Source organism: Eumetopias jubatus, unplaced genomic scaffold, assembly GCF_037043125.1.
Source record: "Eumetopias jubatus isolate StellerSeaLion01/CBP00866 unplaced genomic scaffold, mEumJub1_p1.0 scaffold_15, whole genome shotgun sequence".
In the NCBI taxonomy this organism is placed as follows: domain Eukaryota; kingdom Metazoa; phylum Chordata; class Mammalia; order Carnivora; family Otariidae; genus Eumetopias; species Eumetopias jubatus.
Genome location: NW_028274821.1, coordinates 42,581,534 through 42,602,879, shown reverse-complemented (window position 1 = coordinate 42,602,879; position 21,346 = coordinate 42,581,534). Strand labels below are relative to the sequence as shown.

General features: G+C 39.1%; 1 protein-coding gene across 2 annotated transcripts in view; it reads left to right on the top strand.

Moving 5' to 3' along the window:
• Nucleotides 1-21,346, top strand: part of BNC2 (basonuclin zinc finger protein 2) — a 285,410-nt gene that overhangs the window by 250,133 nt on the left and 13,931 nt on the right. For both annotated transcript variants that reach the window (XM_088018876.1, XM_028107323.2), the window contains one exon: nt 16,967-18,936. In XM_088018876.1, the coding sequence (XP_087875002.1) occupies nt 16,967-18,936 (1,970 nt within the window). The remainder of the gene's footprint in view (nt 1-16,966; nt 18,937-21,346) is intronic.

Genomic DNA, 21,346 nt, shown 5'->3' with positions numbered 1-21,346 from the left:
AAATATTCAGTAAACCATGTTGGAAACAGATGTGCTGTCATCAAGACTTTGTTGTTCCATTTATAGAGCATAGGCAAAGTAAATTTAGCATAATTCTTAAAGGCACTAAGATTTTCTGAGTGGTAAATAAGCATTGGCTTCAACTTAAAGTCACTAGCTGCCTTAGCCCCTAGAAAGAAGATCAGCCTGTCCTTTGAAGCTTTGAAGCCAGGCATTGACTTCTCCTCTCCGGTTATAAAAGTCCTAATGGCATCTTCTTCCAATGTAAGGCTGTTTTGTCTATATTGAAAATCTGTTGTTTAGCATAGCCACCTTCAGTAATTATTTAGCTAGGTCTTCTGGAGAACTTGCTGTACCTTCTCCATCAGCACCTGCTGCTTCTCTTTGCACTTAAATGTCATGGAGATGGCTTCTCTCCTTAAACCCCATGAACCAGCCTCTCCTAGTTTCAGGTGTTTCTTCTGCAGCTTCCCTCACCTCTCTCAGCCTTCATAGACTTGGAGAGAGTTAAGGCCTTGCTCTGGATTAGGCTTTGGCATAAGGGAATGTTGCAGTTGGTTTGATCTTCTATCTGGACCACTTAAACTTTCTTCATATCAACAGTGAGGCTGTTTTGCTTCCTTATCATTCATGTGTTCACTGGAGTAGCACTTTTAATTTCCTTCAAGAACTTCTCCTTTGCATTCACAACTTGGCTAACTTTGGCACAAGAAGCCTAGCTTCCAGCCTATCTCAGCTTTCAACATGCCTTCCTCACTAAGTCTAGCTTTTGATTTAAAGAGAGAGACGTGTGACTCTTCCTTTAACTTAAACACTTAGAGGCCATTGTAGGGTTATTATTGGCCTCATTTCAATATTATCGTGTCTTGGGGAATAGGGAGGCCAGAGGAGGAGGAGAGAGATGGGGAACATCTGGTCGGTGGAGCAGTCAGACATGCACAACATTTGTCGATTAAGTTTGCCATGTTATATGGGTATGGTTTGTAGTACCCCAAACAATGACAACAGTAACATCAATGATAATTGATCACAGATCTCCATAATAAATACAGTAATAATGAAAAGTTTGAAATGTTGCGAGAATTACCAAAATGTGACACAGACTTGAAGTGAGCAGTGCTGTTGGGAAAATAGCACTGATAGACGTGCTCGACCCAGGGTTGCCACAAACCTTCAATTTGTAAAAATGCAATATCTGCAAAGTGCAATAAAACGAGATCTGCCTGTACTCAAGGGTCTGGTTATACTGTAAGGGGTTATCCCAGATTGCATGTGACCTATATAAAATGGAATAATACAGTTAAAGAAAAAAATCCCACAAAAAACAGATGGAGATTCTGAAGAGATCACAGGATTTATGATCAGGGTGATATTTGAGAGGTGGGTCTTGGACGACAGTGGGGCCCCAGAAAATTGATGAGAGCTTTCCAGGCAGAAGGGACAGTGTAAGCAAAAATGCGGTGTTTCAAGAAAGTATAGTGCCTTCACTGAAAAGTAAGTTGTCACATTCAGCTCCAAGGTGAGAGTGTATATAAGAGAAGTAAGACTTAGAAGCTAGATCTGGGCAGTTCGTGAATGCCAGCATGAAGAATTTATGCTTAAATCGTTTAGCAAAGGGGAGCTATTCAAGTCTAGTCTGGAGGTAAAGATTGTAATGTGATCAAGAGGTATACTTTAGGAAAAGCAGCCTGACATCAGGGAATGTGAGTGGGGAGAAGGGTGGAGTAGATGGATGAACATGGAACGATTATCATAATCCATTTAGGAAGGAATGTGGGCCATCACTAAGCTTGGGAGGATAGGTTTGAAGAGACAGGTATGTGACTGGACAGCTGAGTTAACCAAGGAATTGGTCAGAGGAACTTATCTTTTCACACCTGGATTTGAGAGAGAATAGTAGGAAAACAGAAAGCAGGAGAGGCCACACTGATGGAGGCTCGGGTGGAGATGAATGGATAGGAATTCCTTCTGTGCAAGGCATTTCAGTACAGTTCTAAAGTCAATCCTGGTTTGAATCCTGGCTCCAAATGTTACTAGCTTTATGACCTCCAGCAAATTAACCAACTTTGATGCACCTCCATTTTCCCATCTATAAAGTGGGTTTGGTAATAATACCTCAAGCCTCATTTAAGTGTAGATGAACATAATACATATATATTACCTAGAGTCTTTCTTGGCTCAGTGCGAAGTATAGGCATTATTATTTTGTTAAATTCTCAGATGTCTTGCTGGTAGCTATTTTCATCCTCTTTAATATATGAGGAAACCAAGGCACGGAGACTGTTATTTATAGCAATCCTTTAGCTTGAAAATAGTATTTCAGTAAAAAAAAAAAAGACCTCTGTGCCTTTGTGTGTTTCAGATTTTGTTTTGGTGGTTTTGTTTTGTTTTCCGAATTCAGATGATTTTTTGAGCAACTGTCTAGTTACTTTGGTCTATAGGTGAAATCCCTAAAGAAATCCTCAGAGTTGAAATTTTCCTCATAGAAAGGGATGGAGCAAATGTAAGACAGAAATGAGAAATCACAAGATTGATGGGAAGACCAGATGATGATTCAGGGGTTGATAAGTATAGAGTTATTTGCAGAAGCTAAAGCGAAGGAAGAAAGTATATACAGGGGCGCCTGGGTGGCTCAGTCGGTTAAGCCACTGCCTTCAGCTCAGGTCATGATCCTGGAGTCCCGGGATCGAGTCCCGCATCGGGCTCCCTGCTCGGCAGGGAGTCTGCTTCTCCCTCTGACCCTCCCCTCTCTCATGTTCTCTCTCTCTATCTCATTCTCTCTCTCAAATAAATAAATAAATCTTTAAAAAAAAAAAAGTATATACATACACACATATTTATAATTGTAGTGGTTTATTATTCCTGTGTCCAGTATTAAACTGACTGATTTAATTAATTTGTTCACTCCATATACAGAACACCAACCAAGTGAAAGACTGTTGCATTTTCCTTTCTAGTTCTTTGTACAATAGGATTTAATTTTGATCCAGAAAATGTCCAACATAAATAAATGCAATGTCTTTGCCAAAAGCATTTTCCAAGAACAATAGATAATTTTCTGATATTTGCAAAGAAAAAAAATGGTGAGGACCAAATTTTAAACACATATGTTTTGCTAAAACCATCATTCTCAACTTTTTCTCACCTCCAGCATGCTAATAATGCAGCTGCTTCCCCTGTACGACTGGTCTTGGGGAAAGACTATGTTTCTGTTGGACACCTTCTTGATGGTTAGGAGGGGAGTTCAATTCAAGGAAAAATGTTTTTCAGGTAGGGCCGGTATGGGGTTGAAGAGAGTGCCAGTTGATGTGAATCTACTCATTTACCCAGGATGTTCTGTTTCCTGAGTATTTGCCAGGAGAAAAAAAATAGTATTGGGAGAAAAATACTAGACCGTGTCAGGGAAGCTGAGTGCCTTGTCCCAAGTCAGCCACATACTTTAGCTTCCTGATTTTGGGTAAGATACTTCTTTGTTAATTTTCTCATCTATACAGTAATAAAGGTAGCACTAGATGACGTCTAAATTTCTAACCAGCTCTTACATTCATAGTATTAGTGATTAATTCACTACTGATTCATCTGGAGGGTGGGAATACAAAGTACAGTAATCCTGTGATAAAGATACCTACATGACAGAGAAGTATGAGCAAGTCACTGAAGGAGCAGGTAATTCTTGCTGGGAATGGGGAAAAGGGAGAAAGAGGGTGGCATAGAAAACGTTTCATAGAGAGCTTCATTTAAGTTGGGCCTTGAAAGAAGAGAATGACAGAGGCAGAACGGAAAGCGGTTCAGAATCAGGTAAGATTTTTCCATACTCAGGATCATTTATGGCAAGTAGCTTTTTATAGCTGGAGCTTTAGAGGTCTTGGCAGGAGATGATGTTGGAAAGGTAGGTTGGGTTTATATTGAGGGGACTTCAAATGCCAAGTATGGGAATTTATTATTTATTCTGTGCACAGTAGGGAATCAGTGCTAGTTTGCGAGGAGGGGGAGTGAGATAGTTCTAGTTTCAGTCTTCAGAAATCTGACGAAAATGCATAAAGAGTGGTGATTGGGGAAACTTGCTATTTGTTTTCTTAATGACTGTCTTCAGCAGTTAACTTATACCCAGGTACCTCTTGGCATTTATATTGATCCTTCAGGATCGTGTCCCTTTCTATAACCAGCACTAACTTCACAAACTCAAGAAAGTACTGTTTGTGCTCCTTTTTTTGAGGTGACACCAAGAGCTTATCTCCCCTAAATGCGTATTGTCTCCCCCCATGCCCAACCATATTGGCAATACCATTAGCAAGGTTTAAAGAAGAGGGGTGTGGGCAACAAAGCCCAATATTAAAAGAAAAAGTTAACGACTTAAAAATTCACTTTTCTCAGTTCTGTCTCCATAGATAGCCTAAACAGTTAAAAAAGAAAATTGGGAAAAATTTTAACCCCTTAGTGGTTGTCACAGTGATGTCTCTCTTACCTGGGATCTCTTTGGTCTAATATACTAAAAAAACAAAAACAAAAACATTGTACAGCGCTTTCATTTTTGCCTGCAGCACTTGTTGGTTGAATCTGTATTGACTGAATGCGGGACAGACGCTAAAATCAGTCTTTGGGGATCCACGGGAGCCCTAGGGATTGTGCTTAGAATCCCCGTGAGGCCTGTCAACTCGGGCTTTCATGTTTTCCTTTCTTTTTGCTGCAGCTTTTTCTTCCAGACTGCTCAACAAGCACACCAAAAGGTATTGTACGTGCATGCGTATGTACGTGCATATGTGTGTGCGTGTGTGCGTGCGTATGTGTGTGCGTGCGTGCGTGCTTCCACCAGATAGCTTTATCATCAGTGCTGTGAGCTCTCCCTTACAAAGTCGTGGCTGTCATAGGGGGATTTGATGCAAGCTTTCTCCACGCCCAACTCATTCAGAGTTGAAAGCCATCCTTAAGATTGGTGTGGCCCAGTTGCTTCTGCTTGCCAGTTAGCAGCCACCTAGGTGTTATTTAAATGGAGACATTTTGAATGTTTCCCATTTCAAAATGTTTTAGTGTACACATTAAATGGCAGGCATCTCAGGAAGCCAGATGTTTCTGCCTGTTTTCACGCAAATGTTTATTTACCTGATAATCTGCAGAATCATAGATTTCCAGATTATTTGCAATTGACTCAATCTTTCTTTTTTTTTTTAAATGTGCTGGTATTGTCCGATGTTCCCTGTAAATTGTATCAGAACAGATGTAGTCACCCTGATAGTGCAATGGACTAAACTAATTTCATTGATTTAAACATTGTTAAACAATTTCGAATGCAGCTTTGGAAACAGTGTTCTGAACCTGTTTAATAATGTTTAAAAATGCATCAATGAAATTGGCTTAGCCTATGGCCTTTATTACATTATCTATTCTCAATTACATGGATTCTGTGTTTTATGTGTGGACTGGTGCTAAGTAACTTAAATAAATAAATAAATAAGTAAATAAATAATGATCCCAGCTGAAGAGTGTGGCTTATCCCTAACCCACTGAATTTGTTTTAGAATTGGTAAATCTTGAGAAATACTTCAAGAATGCCCTATCATCTGTGAAATACTAGGAAATGCCTTCAGGAGGTTGAGCTGGTGTTGGTAGTCCCCTGTGCACCCTTTCCCCCCTCACCTCCATCGCTTGTCCCCTTCCTCTCACCCTCAGTGCCATTGTTGTGACGCTGCTACTGAATTCCATGCAATCAGCCTTGAAATATAACCTAAAACATTAAATATGTTTTTACTAATTGTGATCTGCTAAAATCACAATTGAGGCTCTCTGTCGAAGCATTTTTTTTTAATTTCAGAATCAGTAAAGTGATGACATGCAGTAATTTGTTCATTCTTCTGTCAGTATAATTTACAAGGCAGTGGCAGACAAACATAGCAATACAAGATTCATTTACAGTGACACAATGGCAGATACACAGAGCAGAACCCTGCCTATGAGATAAAGTGGACTGAGTGACTTATGCAGTAATTAGGGGATAATTGTCATTAACCTCACAAACAGTAGTTTACCCATATTGTTTAAAAGGCTCCAGGATGCGTAATGACAAGGTAATCTGTCAAAGCGCTAGGGGGAAATATTAATAAGATTTGTGCAAGCCTGGATAGAAAATATGCAGAAAGCGGCCACATTAAGCTAATTGGTGGATGAATATACACTTGTAAAAGTGCTTCTAATGGCACGTTTGCTGCTCTCCAAATGACTACCGTTAATGTGGAGAAGTGGGCTGCTTAGAAAGTCAAGACTGCTGGGACAGGAGAGTACTAAGGCATGCAGACGCGGTTATTACCTCGCTCTGTAATGCATGCTTCCTCCTCTTACCCTCCTTTATTTTGAACTTCTGAGTTTTTTGTTATAATAACATAGATTGATTATTAACTCTGCTTATTCTGTTTTTGATCTGTATCTGTTCAGACAGCCACCAGCCCCAAATCCCCTCGACTTCGTGGCCAAATAAAATGTGTAATATCTACTTTGATAGCTGCTTATAAATATAAAGACACTGTTAATGCATACGTGGATTTATAATTATACATACACGTGTGTGGGGGTGCCTTTTATAGAAACACATTTAATCTGAGCAATCAAAGGAAAGTATATCCATCAACAACCTTGTGTATGTGTTACAAGTAATAATGTGTTGTTCCCTGATGAATGCTAAAGCAGGAAATTAATCTTTGTGTCCTACTGCCATTCTTATACCCAGAGAAGAACAAAGTTAAATCTCCCAATCCATCTTTCTGTTCAGTCACACACTCCGTCCTCCGTGTGTTTTATAGAATACTCAGTCCTCGCTGTTCTATGGAATACTGCTTAGTGAGCGTTCAGTCCCTTTCTACCCCTGCTCCCTCATATCCTAATGAATATGTTAAAGTTCCTTAGGGTTGTTCCATCATCTCCAGTTGTGGAGTAATTCAAAGTATAATATGTAAAATAGAATCATCCTTTCAAGCTTTGGAATCTCTGATCACACACCACTATTGGGTTATCTTGGTTTCGTAGACAAAATGTCAAAGTTCAGAGCCTGTGGCCTTGAATTTGTCCCAAGGTTTTGGCCCCTACCTGATGTGTTAAATCACCTTCCTTGTGAAAAAAGTTTTTTTGCCCCCATGTTTTTGCTGTTTGTCAGACATTATAGGAAAGCACGTCAGGAAATGCCAGGGTCTTTAGCATTTATATTTAAGTATGTAAAGCCCCAGCCAAACCCCTAGATATATATGGAGGCTTCCTACAAACCCAGTGGCAGAACTTTGGTTATAGGAAGAAAGGTAAATGAGAAAATGCCGTCCTCAAAGCAAAAATGTTAGAAGGGGATCTTGTAAGTCTTGTTTATTGCAAAGCAAGCAGATTTATAGCTGTCCTAGGACTCGGGCTTTATCTTTATGTCTGAGGGGAGAAGAAAACAAGACCACTTTCGGGGACCATCCCTCTCCTTCCTCCTGTTTCTAAGTGTCGTCTCTGAGGGTTTCAAACTGCTCCTTTGCTGTCCTGAACGATGAAGTGAATAACTTGTGCCTATTTAAAGGGTTTAGCTGGAGGGAGGTTCTTATATGCAAATACTGCTCTTCCCTGGAACTGCAAAGGTTGTTGGAAGACCACAGGTAGTTACTTATAGCTTTATAGAGGTACAGCATTTATTTTGGAATGGTTGATTCTCAGGTTGCAGAATTCTCACAAACCATAACTGATGGGATTTTGAGGGGTTCCCATGGCCTCTTAGGACTTTTTGAGCAGTTTCCCTAGTTTTCAGGCAAAGTTTCCGCTTGAACTGATCATTGGATTGACTAAAAAAGCAACATGGGAATTTTCTGTAATTTTAGTGTAGATTGCCGAAGCTGGGTATTGGTGATCTGACAGCCAACACAGCTGGTCGTTAGCAAAACCAAGACTAGAACTTAGGTGTTATTCACTTGCATTCTTTATTTCCCTCTAAGGTTGACTATGTATAAGTTATGTTAAATGAATCAAAAATCTGAAACTTTAAGATACAAATTCTGTTTTCGCCTACAGGTACAGAGTTAGATATTCTGCTCTTACGTTAAGGACTCACGCACGGGTAGTTTTATGTTGGAGTTTGGTATGCTAAGAATATCAGCTGGGTTTAAAATTCTCTATTTTGAAACTTAAATGATTCCTAAGATACTATTATTAAACATTAAAATATATCATGTCTTTAGAAGTTTCTCAAGTTTGATTTACAATGGAGCTAGGTAATTTGAAAAATACTTTTGAATCTTTGAAGTGCAATTCTAGACATTACAGAAAGTAATTTACTCCTCTGAATTTTTTTTTATATGGCAAACCAAGGCACCTGCTTTATTTATTTGCAAACAAATGCCCATAGAGGAAATGCGTATGGCTTGTTTTAAGCAAGACAAGCTAAAATTCCTGGGTACAAAGAAAAAATCCTGACAGGCCTTTAATAGAGCTTAGCTGAAGCTTCTATGATTAAATGTGTTGTAACCCTGGAGTGATCTATCATAATCACAGTTTTTAAAGTAAAAACGCTATACAGACTGTTACTAAGGGAAAAAAAGTGATAGTCTCCTATGAATTATATATTCTTATCTGGTCCATAATGAAGAACACTCTATAGTGAAATGAATTTTTTATCAAAAGTCAAACAATATGTTTTAAAAATTTTAAGAACCATTTGAAACTAGTGCCCTGGCATTTTGATAATGTTATTTTGGTTAGAGAGATGATTGGTTTGGGAGGATGTATTGTTCAATTTTTCAATAATTTTTTTTCCCCTAAAAGATACCTTTTTTGGTGAAAAGTATTTTCAAATGTGGATCTCAGAGAAGGGGTGTAGAGATTGATATATTGAAAAATGTCAACACCTGTACCTAAAATTACAGAAAATTACCATGTTGCTTTTTTCTTCTGCTACCAACTCCAGTCAAGGGCCATGCTCATCAAACTTCCAGTTCTATCCAAGGGGAGGCATTCCTTGACTTTGTCCTTTTTTTGCAATTAATTCAATATGCCTTACCTCACTATACCACCATTCTCCATAATCCAGCATTTTGAATGTTATAATACTGATTTATAATAAGGTTCATGTACACTAAGAGTAAGCCAAGAATGGTAGTCATGTCTCTATATACGTGTGCATATTTCAGTACACGGAAACTTGTGTGATAAGTAAATCTTTTAAAGCCAATCCCGATGTGCAAGCAGTATTTATGGAGAGGAGACTTCAGTGTTAGCATGTCTGCTAACAAGGACTAATAAGGTTTTCCTTTTTGCCAGAAAATTCTGTAATGCAGTTCTCTGAGAGCTCTAGCATTCTAACCAATGGTGGATATTCCTGTAGCATTCATTTCTCCTTGGGAAGAAAAAGGAAGAATCAGAAAGGTATTTCAAGTCAAGGTTTTTATAATCTGGACATACTGAATTGATCACCCGCTTCTGTAATCACAGCAAGCCAAAATATACCCAGCTCTCATGTTTGCACGCTCATTTCATGACAATGATGGTCTTGAGTTGATGAGGAAAGCATATTTGTTTTCCAAAGGGGATGTTCATGTGGATAAACATTAACAAATAAAGTACAGTCTTGATTATTATTAGTTGGAAGTTTTTCTTTTCTATGCCACACCCTGTTGATTCTTTCTCATCGGACACCTCTGTCCCAGAGAGGAGCAGAGGAAGCAAAGATATGACTGGTCAGCTTTATATTTTGAAGGTAAAGTGATGTTCTGGAGAAATTCTGTAAAATACATATTTCTAAAACATAGAAATTGAGTAGGGTTTTCATTACCCAAAACAAATGTTGATTTTTTTTTTTTTAATCAGGTCTAATTTGAACCATTTGGTGCAATCATGGTATAAATGAGTATGTTTCATTCTGCCTACAGATATTACAGTTGTTTCAGCTGGCCTAGAAACATTAGCCTAAAATAGTGGAAAAGCACAATCACATAAAAGAGCTCTGTGTGACTAAAGAATGGTATAATTTTGTTTACTTACACAACCAAACTGCTCCAGTATATATTGTGTATGCTAGTGGTGCATCTTTCTCAGTCAGTGCCCTCCAAGAAATATCTGTTTAAATGTAAATTTGCTAAAACAAATAAGCATGCCAAGTTCTTTTCCCACATAATTTCAAGTGTTTCTCAGAAATTATCACAACATTGCTTAAAAAATTTCCCTAAGTACTTCCCAGAATCTATTACTTTCAATAATTTTTTTCTTTTAGCATTTTGTTCCTCTCCCTTTCTTGCCTGCTTACATACACACACACATGCAGGCACATAGACACACAAAACTTTGACCCATGCACACTTAGGATTGCCAAGTCATATAAATTATAGAGATAGATAAAAATTAACAAAAAGACGGGGTGGGGGGAGGATTGGCCGTTGTAAGTGGAGAGCACCCAGACCAGTTAAACTTTTGGCTGAAGAGAAAAGTTTTAACAATGGCTTGACTTTAGAAAGACAGTTTAAACAGAAATATCTGCATGTTACATATGGACCCATCTGAGTTCTAAAACAGGTAACTAGTGGGAGAATGGGACAAAAGAGGACTGAAAGTTTTATGACTTCTATAATTTTTTCTTAAACCACACGGAATATTCAAAGGCTTCCCTTCCACGGAGTATCTCCCGCAAACTCCAGCTACTTCCAGTCCTCAGAGCCTGCCCTCTGCACCCACGAGTGGTACCCATGATCTCTCCATTTGCAGACCCCATCTGTTAAGTTGATGGAATGCCCCTGTTCATATCATCTGAGATAATGGCCTGAGCCCATCGCTTGCTCCTGAGGTGACCCAGCAGTTAGATGATATATTTCCTAATTTCTGGGTCACATCCTGACACATGTCCACCTAACCAGGCGTCCAGCACAAAGTCAGATAGAGGCAAGCTAAGGTGAATTAGCTGACAGTTCCTCATCAACACCATCCAAAGTGTTCATGAAGGTGCGTGTGCGTAGTACATGTCTGCCACACGTCAGTATTAGCTGTGTAGAGATGCAGTCTCTGGTTTTTATGACTACACACCCCGTTAATAAAAATGTATGAGCTTGTATCCTAATATATGTAAAGCTGTTTCTAAATTAGTAACATACTACTGTAAAGACACATATAAAATATTAGCAAAAAATCATCTTTTTGGTAAAAAAAGAGAAAGGAAATTTTTATGTTTACTCCCCATGTCACGGTGGATTATGGTACATACCCTACTGATGGGAGAGATGTGTATGTTTGTTATTCTGGTCACAAAACAATGCAGGAAACAAGTAAGATGGTCTATAAATAGGGAAATTTATGAATGTTGAGTTCTGAGTGTGACTTCATGCAATTTGCATGATTTAATGTTTTAAGTCAACTTCATTGAGGTATATTTTTGCATACAATGAAATGTACCAATTTTAAGTTGGTATATATTCATGTAAACATGGATACAGTCATGATATAGAACATTTCCATCACCCCACAAAGTTCCCCAGTGTTCTTTGCAGTCAGCCCCTGTCCCCTACCCTCACCCCCTGGCATCCACTGATCTTCCTTCTGTTTCTATGGTCTTACCTTTCCCAGAATTTCCATGATTGGAATGGTAAGAGGTAGTCTTTTGAGTCTGATTTCTTTCATTTTTACATTAATGCTTCTGAGAGTCCTCCATGTTTTTTTACTGTGGATCACTAGTTTGTTCTTTTTAAGTGCTCAGTGATAATTCTAGCACATAGCTCTCCCATTCTTTGTTTACCTTTAAGACTTACACATGTAGAAAACCCGGTAAAAATTTATGATTCATAGCATTGTCTCATCAATTTTTAACTCTACAATTACTGTTAAGTTTTACCTGATAGAGTAGTACCAAGCTACATAGTCTTGAAATTTGGTAATTCTCTACCTTCTACCCAGCCCTGTTCTTCTTGCCTTGATATTTGAATTAAACCTGAAGGATAAAAAATACGGGAAACTGGTCATGAAAATAAGTTGCCAATATGGTTATGTTAGAATAATTTCTTAAGATAGCACACTTCAAATCTAGACATGAAATCAAAAAGTATATCTCATAAAACTCTGATTTTGTTCTAGGTGGTCAGCATTCTCTATAGCTCAGTATCATTTAATTAAAAGATTTAAAATTATATCAAACAGGAAATATTTTTAGCTAATCATTTTAGGATTTTTAAAAATATATGCTTTAAATTTGACTGACAAGAAGTTCATGTAATAAGAATAGAAAATTAAACTATTCTCTGCCTTTTTTAGAGTTAAAAGCTATTTGCTTATTTCTTAATAATTTGAATAATGCTAGAGCAAATGAGTCCTAGATCTCTGCTGTGTTCACTGTTCCTCCCTCATTCACATGTGTGGACAGAAAGAAAGGCATTGTTTTCCCTCTGTACTGTGACATGGTTGTGGCCTGCCATGAACACAGATGGGTTTCTTGGACTGAGGAGTCTGTGGGCTTGAGGTCACCTGACAATCTAATTATCCCAAAGTGTCTTATCTGGTCCCTCTTCCATCTCTTCACATCCTTCCCTGCTCTACTGTCCCTTTCCCTTAAGAAAAACCAACCAACCTTACTCTGATCTTAAAACTATGGGTCATATACTATATTTTAACATGAAGAAAGGGCTTAAATAAAACCACTGAAACCATGACAGTTGATTCTACTACAAAAAAGGTTTTTAAAAAGCACTCTGCAGAGCCATACAGAAACAGGTGCCAGATTTGAGTGATAATCACCAGTTCCAGCAAAATAATAAAAGGAAATCTTTTCATTTAAAATACTTACATGTAAATATTTTAAGTGTTTTATACTTTTTCTGAACCCAGTAAAACTGGTTTATAAGTTAGGATTATTTGGTCTTACTCATCTTTTAATTAATAGTATAGCTGGTTATTTCACAAGAAATCAATACATATAATAATACCTTGCATTTCACTTAACAGGGTAAATCTTATGATCCTCATTTTGTAAATAACAATTCCCAATGTAAAGGTTTAAAGGTCACTGAACTCTGGTTACAAATGGGAAAGCCTTAAGAAACTGACTCACAGACTACAAAATGGAATGAGAAGGACCAGAGTCCAGTTACACAATCTGCTGTGGTTTATTATTCCTGCACAAGACCCATGTCCCATTACGGGTTGGTCAACAGTCAGGACATTCATACTGGTCTACCAGACTGAATTTTTGTTTTATTAATATTTATTCTGTGATAATGCCTAACTCTTTCTATGGCTCTTATTCACTCTGGTAAGGTTTATTTGACATGGCACGGGGGCCAAGATTTTAGATCTGTACTTCTCGAATTATCTGTGAGGAAGGACCAGTTCCCCCCTCCCCACCTCCCCCTTAAGTTTTAAGCCAATACTTAAATAAAATAAAAAGAAATTAATAAAAAAGAAATCATCACACTTTTCATTGCCGCAGCAGTTGTCACATTGTCTCAAAGTCTTCTAAATGATTACTCTCAATTATTTGCAGACTGGTTAAAAAAAAAACAACAAACTGACACCGGTCTTTTTTGAATAGCATATAGACCACTCATGGAAATTCTTGCTTTAACACAGGAGTCCCAAGCCACTGTTTTGAGAATCACTGCACCAGAGCATGCTTATCTCTGTCACTGAGATCTTCAGGAAAAAAGAACCCGGGCCTTCCTTTTTCCCCTTTGGTGACTTCCAAATCCCATTCAACCAGTTTATCCAAGGATGTGCTAAAACCGATAGTCATTCTTAGCATTGAGCTTGCAGACCCATGATGTTATATAAGAAAGTCAACTTGTTTCTTTCTACAGTTGCTCTCTCTATGAGCAAGATGATAGTAAATACCCTTGATCAAACATGAATGGTGGCTTCTTTGGAAAGAACATCTGTGACGCTTCATATTGCCTGGATGCCCAGTTTGAGTGGGTAATGTGGATGTTTGTCCTGTTCCCAAGTACATTTGTTTGCAAAGATGTGATGTTGTCCTATGTAACTGTAAATCGCTGTTTCCATTTACCACTATAAATGGAGCTTCTCTTTTATGATTCAGGCTACCAGCAAATTTCTAAATCTTGCTTACCTGGACCTCTTCCACCAGAAGTAAGTGGTTTAACCTAACGGTTCCATTTTAGCGGAGACAGCTACTCAGGACTAAAAGAGGTCTGAAAGGCAGTGGTTTTAGAAAGAGCAGCAGGCGTTGTGGCGGGCCAGGAGAAAAGAGAAACCATATGGGACTGCTGTGTTCTGCTGGGGGAGACAAGATAGGAGGGTGATGGAAAGGAGATGCCTCAGGTGGGTTTGATCAGTTGCTATGGTTTCTAAGGGTTGTTTTAATACCAGAGGCCACCAGCTGTGTAAGTACATTATCGACATGCGGACTTAGGTGCCGGCTACCTGGGAAGGAATGACTGCGTGCTGCTCAGGTCGCACTGCAGCCTGAGAAACGATCCACAGTAAAAGCTTCCATAGAAGTACAATTAAGAGAATGGATTTGATGGTAAAAGAAAAACGGTGTAGAGGAGGACATTACAGCGCTCCAGAGACCAGCCCTGTGCAGAAGTCCTATTCCTTATGGTCAGAGACTCAGTGTGCCCACCTGGGAAAAGACATTATGGACAACAGTCATTACACCCCATGAACTTAGAGTCAGAATTTCTGGATTCGAGTCCGAGACCCCAAGTTAGCGTCTTGGCTACCTCAACCAGCCATCCCCCTTTCTTTCACCCTTGGCCCCTCATCTGTTACACATTTGCTGAGCTCTGGAAGCTATTATGGGGTTCAAATGAGATAATCTATACAAAATCACAATTTATTTCTCTGTTTACCTACAATACCCAACACTCCCCCTTGCTTTGCCCTATTCCAGAAAAAGCATGTAAGGGAGACCAATTGCTTTGAGTGATACTTTTTAAAAACTGGCTGTTGCAGGATTCCAGCATCACCCAGAGTCACCATATATACATATCTTTATATAAGTATTCTGAGCAGATAGGTGCATGAGGATATTTGATCTGAAGGCTCATGTTATCTGCAAGATGAAAGAGGGAAAATTTTTGTAGGAATGGACACCCACATGCACATACCACACATATACTTTATGTAAAATAATAGAATGCTGGAGTGAGTCTTTATCAGGAATGGCACATATTAGAGCTTCTTTTTTGTAAAGTAATTTAAATAAATGATAAGTATCTCCTTACAATCAAACTAGTTGTCTTGGTTCAGACCATACAGTTGTGGTCCAGAGAGAATTTGATATCACAAAGCTGAATAGAAATGGTCTATGAGACAGAATTTTCCATTGCAAAAATAGTATCGTTCCCTTTATCCTGCTTCCCCTAATGACACATTCTATGTAAACACAGCCCAGTTGATGAAACTAAGAAATTAAGGTTGGTACCATACTATTAACTGATCTAGATACTTTATTCAAATTTTGCGAGTTTTCCCATTAAAGGGTCTTTTTCTGGTCTGGTATCTCTAGAATCTCACATTACATTTATTTGTCCTATTTTCTTGGTCCTCTCCAATCTGTAACCATTCTCTGGTCCTTTTTAAAAAATCTTTACTGACATTTACACTTTGAAGAGTACTAGCCGCTGTTTTGTAGAATGTCCTTCAATTTTGGTTTATCTTATGTTTTCTCATGATTTAGATTGAGGTTATACATATTTTGGCAAGAAAAAGATGATGTGCCCTTCTCAGTATATATCAGAAGATAATGATGATGCTTAACACTGGTGATGTTGACTTTGTTTACTTGGTTAAGGTGGTGTCTGCTAGGTTTCTCCGTTGTAACGTTATGGTTTTTCTCTTTGTAATGAATACGTATCTAATTTTGTTTTTTAAGAAGATTTTATGCTTTCTTAAATTGATAGGCAGGTTGGGGCAAGTATTATTCACAGAGGTTGCAAAAGTTCCCATCCTGGTTAGGAAGAAGCTGTGCTCTAGAAAATGATGGAGTCATTATTTAAGCATTTGAATACATTTCTCCCAGCCCATGCTGAAATGGATTGCCTGACATTACATTGCAGGATTTTTAAGTCCTACCTCCAGGCAAATCTCATAGTTACTAGCAAAAATGAAAGTGTGAAATGCTTTTTAATGTATATTTAACAACACATAGTCTGGTGATTACTGATGTGTATTCTCTGTGGACTCCTTTTGCTATCAGAGGAGGATGTTAAGAGACAACATTTTTACACATTTATTCTATCTAAATCCATCACATGTTTACTTTCTGAATATCTATAACTGTCACTTATAACAAGATCATAAAAAGTCAAATACTTAAAGTCTAACTCAAACTTGGAATCCCAGGATTACAGTCAATTTTCAGGAAAAGTACAATCACTGTTTTTCCTTAACTCTACCTTATGAGATTGTCTGTTAGTAAATGACACTAAAATACAGCCGATAAAGAGAGAAAAATACAGTTTAGTAATGGGAGCACAGAGAGCAAAGCTCCTTTCTTCATCGTTTTGATTCAGAAAGTTGTATAATAGCTCCTGTTTAAAGGAATTGAAGCCAGTATCATGTCTGCTTGTGTCGAAGAGATAAATTTCACAAAATGTACTTAATCCCTTCCTGTGGTGTCACTACTTAATACGGATTCAGGTACCATTTTTTGCATTTTTACTGGGTTGCACAGCAAGAGTTCACGTCTTATACTAATATGTGCTAAATAGTTGCATTCTATATAGACCATTGTTGTTAAAATAGCAGTAGTGAAGGCATGTTAGATCACAGAGCCCCAGTGGTCTACATTTTGTTTGCTTTGACATTAAACTAAAATCTGTTTCTCTGTGACTCTAATTACTGCAGTTGCATGGCAGAAAATTTTGCTTTGTGGGTTGACTTTTCTGAATGGTGCTTGCGTGTTTTCTGCAGTAACTCTCAGTGTTTCATGAGCAGGCAGAGCACCTTCAGTTGCATTGAATAATTTTGCACAATCAATAAGTTTTTGTGTTTATGTTTGTTGTTTCTTTGATGTGGCCTCTAGGATGCTGCCGGCAAGGTACTGGACCGCTGGGCCATCATGTCTCGAGAAGAGGAAATCATCACCCTTCAGCAGTTTCTGCGGTTTGGAGAAACCAAGTCCATTGTAGAGCTGATGGCAATTCAGGAGAAAGAAGGGCAGGCCGTAGCTGTACCATCTTCAAAGACAGACTCAGACATAAGGACTTTCATTGAGAGCAATAATCGCACCCGGAGTCCCAGCCTTCTTGCTCATCTAGAGAACAGCAACCCTTCCAGCATTCATCACTTTGAAAACATCCCCAACAGCCTTGCATTTCTGCTTCCATTCCAGTACATAAACCCAGTCTCGGCCCCACTGCTAGGATTGCCTCCAAACGGGTTACTGTTAGAGCAACCGGGACTGAGGCTGCGGGAACCAAGCCTTTCAACCCAGAATGAATACAATGAGAGCAGTGAATCTGAAGTATCTCCCACACCTTATAAGAATGACCAGACACCCAATAGAAATGCCCTGACCAGCATTACTAATGTGGAGCCCAAAACCGAGCCAGCCTGCGTATCCCCCATTCAGAATTCTGCCCCAGTCAGTGATCTGACCAAAACTGAACACCCAAAAAGCTCATTCCGGATTCACCGGATGAGAAGGATGGGGTCAGCCTCCAGGAAAGGAAGAGTGTTCTGTAACGCATGTGGGAAGACGTTCTATGACAAAGGTACTCTCAAAATTCATTATAATGCTGTTCACCTGAAGATCAAACACCGATGCACCATCGAAGGTTGCAACATGGTCTTTAGCTCCCTCCGAAGCCGGAATCGCCACAGTGCAAACCCTAATCCTCGCCTTCACATGCCCATGCTACGAAATAACCGAGACAAAGATTTAATTCGGGCCACATCAGGAGCTGCCACCCCTGTCATAGCAAGTACAAAATCAAATCTCACACTCACAAGTCCTGGCCGGCCCCCAATGGGTTTTACCACTCCCCCACTAGACCCTGTCTTACAGAATCCTCTGCCTAGCCAGCTGGTGTTTTCTGGGCTAAAGACTGTACAGCCAGTTCCTCCATTTTATAGAAGTTTACTCACTCCGGGGGAAATGGTGAGTCCTCCAACCTCCCTCCCGACCAGTCCCATCATTCCAGCCAGTGGTACCATAGAGCAGCACCCCCCACCACCCTCTGAGCCCACAGCACCAGTAGTGATGATGGCCACTCATGAGCCCAGTGCCGACCTGGCACCCAAGAAGAAGCCCAGGAAGTCCAGCATGCCTGTGAAGATTGAGAAGGAGATCATTGATACCGCTGATGAGTTCGATGATGAAGACGACGACCCCAATGATGGTGCAGCTGTGGTCAACGATGTGAGCCATGACAATCATTGCCACTCCCAAGAGGAGATGAGTCCAGGCATGTCTGTGAAGGACTTTTCTAAACATAGCAGGACCCGGTGCATTTCAAGGACTGAAATAAGAAGGGCTGACAGCATGACTTCCGAGGACCAAGAACCTGAGCGGGACTATGAGAATGAGTCCGAGTCTTCAGAGCCCAAACTAGGCGAGGAGTCCATGGAAGGGGATGAGCACATTCACAGTGAAGTGAGCGAAAAAGTCCTGATGAGCAGTGAGAGGCCTGATGAGAACCACAGTGAGCCCTCTCACCAGGATGTCATCAAGGTGAAGGAAGAATTCACAGACCCCACATACGACATGTTTTACATGAGCCAGTATGGACTGTACAATGGTGGGGGGGCCAGCATGGCAGCCCTGCATGAAAGTTTTACATCGTCTCTGAATTATGGCAGCCCTCAAAAGTTCTCCCCAGAAGGCGACCTGTGTTCTAGCCCAGATCCCAAAATCTGTTACGTGTGCAAGAAGAGTTTCAAAAGCTCCTACAGTGTGAAGCTCCACTACAGGAATGTTCACTTAAAAGAGATGCATGTCTGCACGGTGGCTGGCTGCAACGCTGCCTTCCCCTCTCGCCGAAGCAGAGACAGGTCAGTAAATCTCCATTGGCTGCTCCTGCTGGGGGTGGAGGGTGCCAGTCATGTTGGACTTAGCATTAAAAAAAATCCAACTTAGATGTTTTTGATGCACTGTAAAGATTGTCCACAGTAACCATGAGATAACCAAGCTGCCATGCTCATGAAGGATTGTTGCGGTTGGTGCTTGTTATGATTAAGCATGCAGAATCATATGCCATCTTACCCAGTAATGCACGCCATTTTTCTCTGTGCTCTGTGTATGTGTGTATGTATGTTTTCCCATGCATCTAGGTGTGAATAAGTTAACTATGTACACAGTTCCCTGCTTCCTCATGAAGCTTCACTTAGAAGCCGCAGCTTCTGTTATATATATTTCTGCTTTGCCTTGTGGCTTTTTAATTAAATCAATATATTATCTTCATACACACATATTTATCCAATATAGAAACAGAAATTTACGGATGGAAAGAACCATAGGTCCAGGACATCGAGACAGCCTGCATCTCCGTAGGTATAACCAGAAATGTTATCATTCTTACATGAGTATTTAGTGTGTCCTTGAATTCTTTTAAGAGTCATGAAAATATCAGAAGAAAATGGGACCAAAATAATTATTTAATGTGGGGAAATGGTATGGTGGTATGGGTTTCTTTATTTTGACTTCAGTGTCTTTGAACATATCTCTAAAATACAGTCTGTTGTGGGAATTATGCACAGAAGGGGAGGCATGCATATACTTTTAGGATCACTCAGAATATATATGTCCAGCCGTGAGATGACATCAGACCTTAGCTATGTGGCTACAGCTCTGAAACAGTTGGGTTTAAACAGAAGCAGCTGGTCTTAAACCTCCAATGTTCTTTTTCAATCCTAAAGAAAATGTAATATAAATGGAATGTGTCAAGGTGGTCAGTGGTGGGTAACACAGTCATCCTACACTTAACGGAGATAAGCTTGCAAGCAGATCATTTACATAATATACCAGCCCAACCCAGAGTCACACACCAGTTAATTCTTCCTCTCATGTCCGATGTGGCTTTTTGGTTTTACTCTGTCTTTTAAAAATATCTTTAGACAAAATTTCATTACATAGTAAAAATCAATATAGTAAAAGAAACATGATTAACTAGGAAGTTTCCAAATAGGCATCCCCCAAATTCTCACACTTATCAATTGGGTAGAATTCTTTGACAAAGTAACATAAAATAAAGGTACCACTGAAAAGTAGCGACCTGCTTCTATAATACTCGATTTTGTCTTCATATTTAAAAGATAAATCTTTTTAAAAATAAAAGTTAAAGGAATATTTTCCATAGTACTGAAATGCAAGAGGCCCAATCCATTAAAAGCAAAATTCTGAGAAAAATAAGTGGCTCGCTTTATACAACTCAAAACATGCTTTGAAGAGAAATCTATATTAAGATTTCCCCTTCCCCACCCCTCTCCCCCACGCCCATTTACCTTGTTCCGTAAAAATGGTTTACAGTCACAAAGTCTTTTTCATTTCTGAGTTATCATTGACAGTACCAGAATACAGCAGATAAGGTAGCTACAATTTGAATAATAAAATATAATACTATACACAACTTCCCACCCCCAAGTTTGTGAGTAATACTACTCATTCTTTTATATTTGACACAGTGCACTTGTGATAATGAGGTTAATGCATTGGATTTTTTTTAACAAAAATAAAAGACTCATGAAAACCTGCATAAAATATTTATGGAAATGGAGTGTTTGAAGACAAGCCAAAATTTAAGCTTATTTGCATGAATTCCTATCACAGTTTTAGTTGGTTTGCTGAAAATACTGCAAGTCATAACACTGGCGTAAATGGCTCTGGAACCAAAAGGCTACAATGCCCGAAGCGTGGTGCTTTCATTTATGTCAAACCACTAGAAAACACAAGCACTTGTATTTTTATGTCCTAATGCATAAGGAGGTGCTGTTGAAAGGGTGGTTTGTCTAAGGAAAAACATTTATTAATAGCAGGAGAATATTTCAATCTCCATTTTTATTCTAAGGATTAGGAACTTGGCGGATGACTAGCCATATGGAAATTTAGAAGTGTCTAGGCTAACTGGGATATTCTGGGGAAGCAGAATACAGATATTTTCCCATGTGCGTCCAGTCACACAGGAGACTGCAAACCTCAGAAGACAGGTGGTAGGTTTCATCTGGGTGGAATCTCACATCACAGCTAATCTTTATAATTCTGGAGTTGTGTAACACGTGGTAAATGAAGGAAAGCAAATTGAAAAAAAAAATGCCATGCAGAGACAGTTTTTTGATTCTCACTTGAAGTTTTGCTTTTCAAGAATACTCACATTTTTTGATCCCAAGTTAAAAACTTCTCAAAAACTATAATACTTTAATTTTGACGTTTCTTTCCTTAAAAAAAGTGTTCATCCTTGTTGAGTCT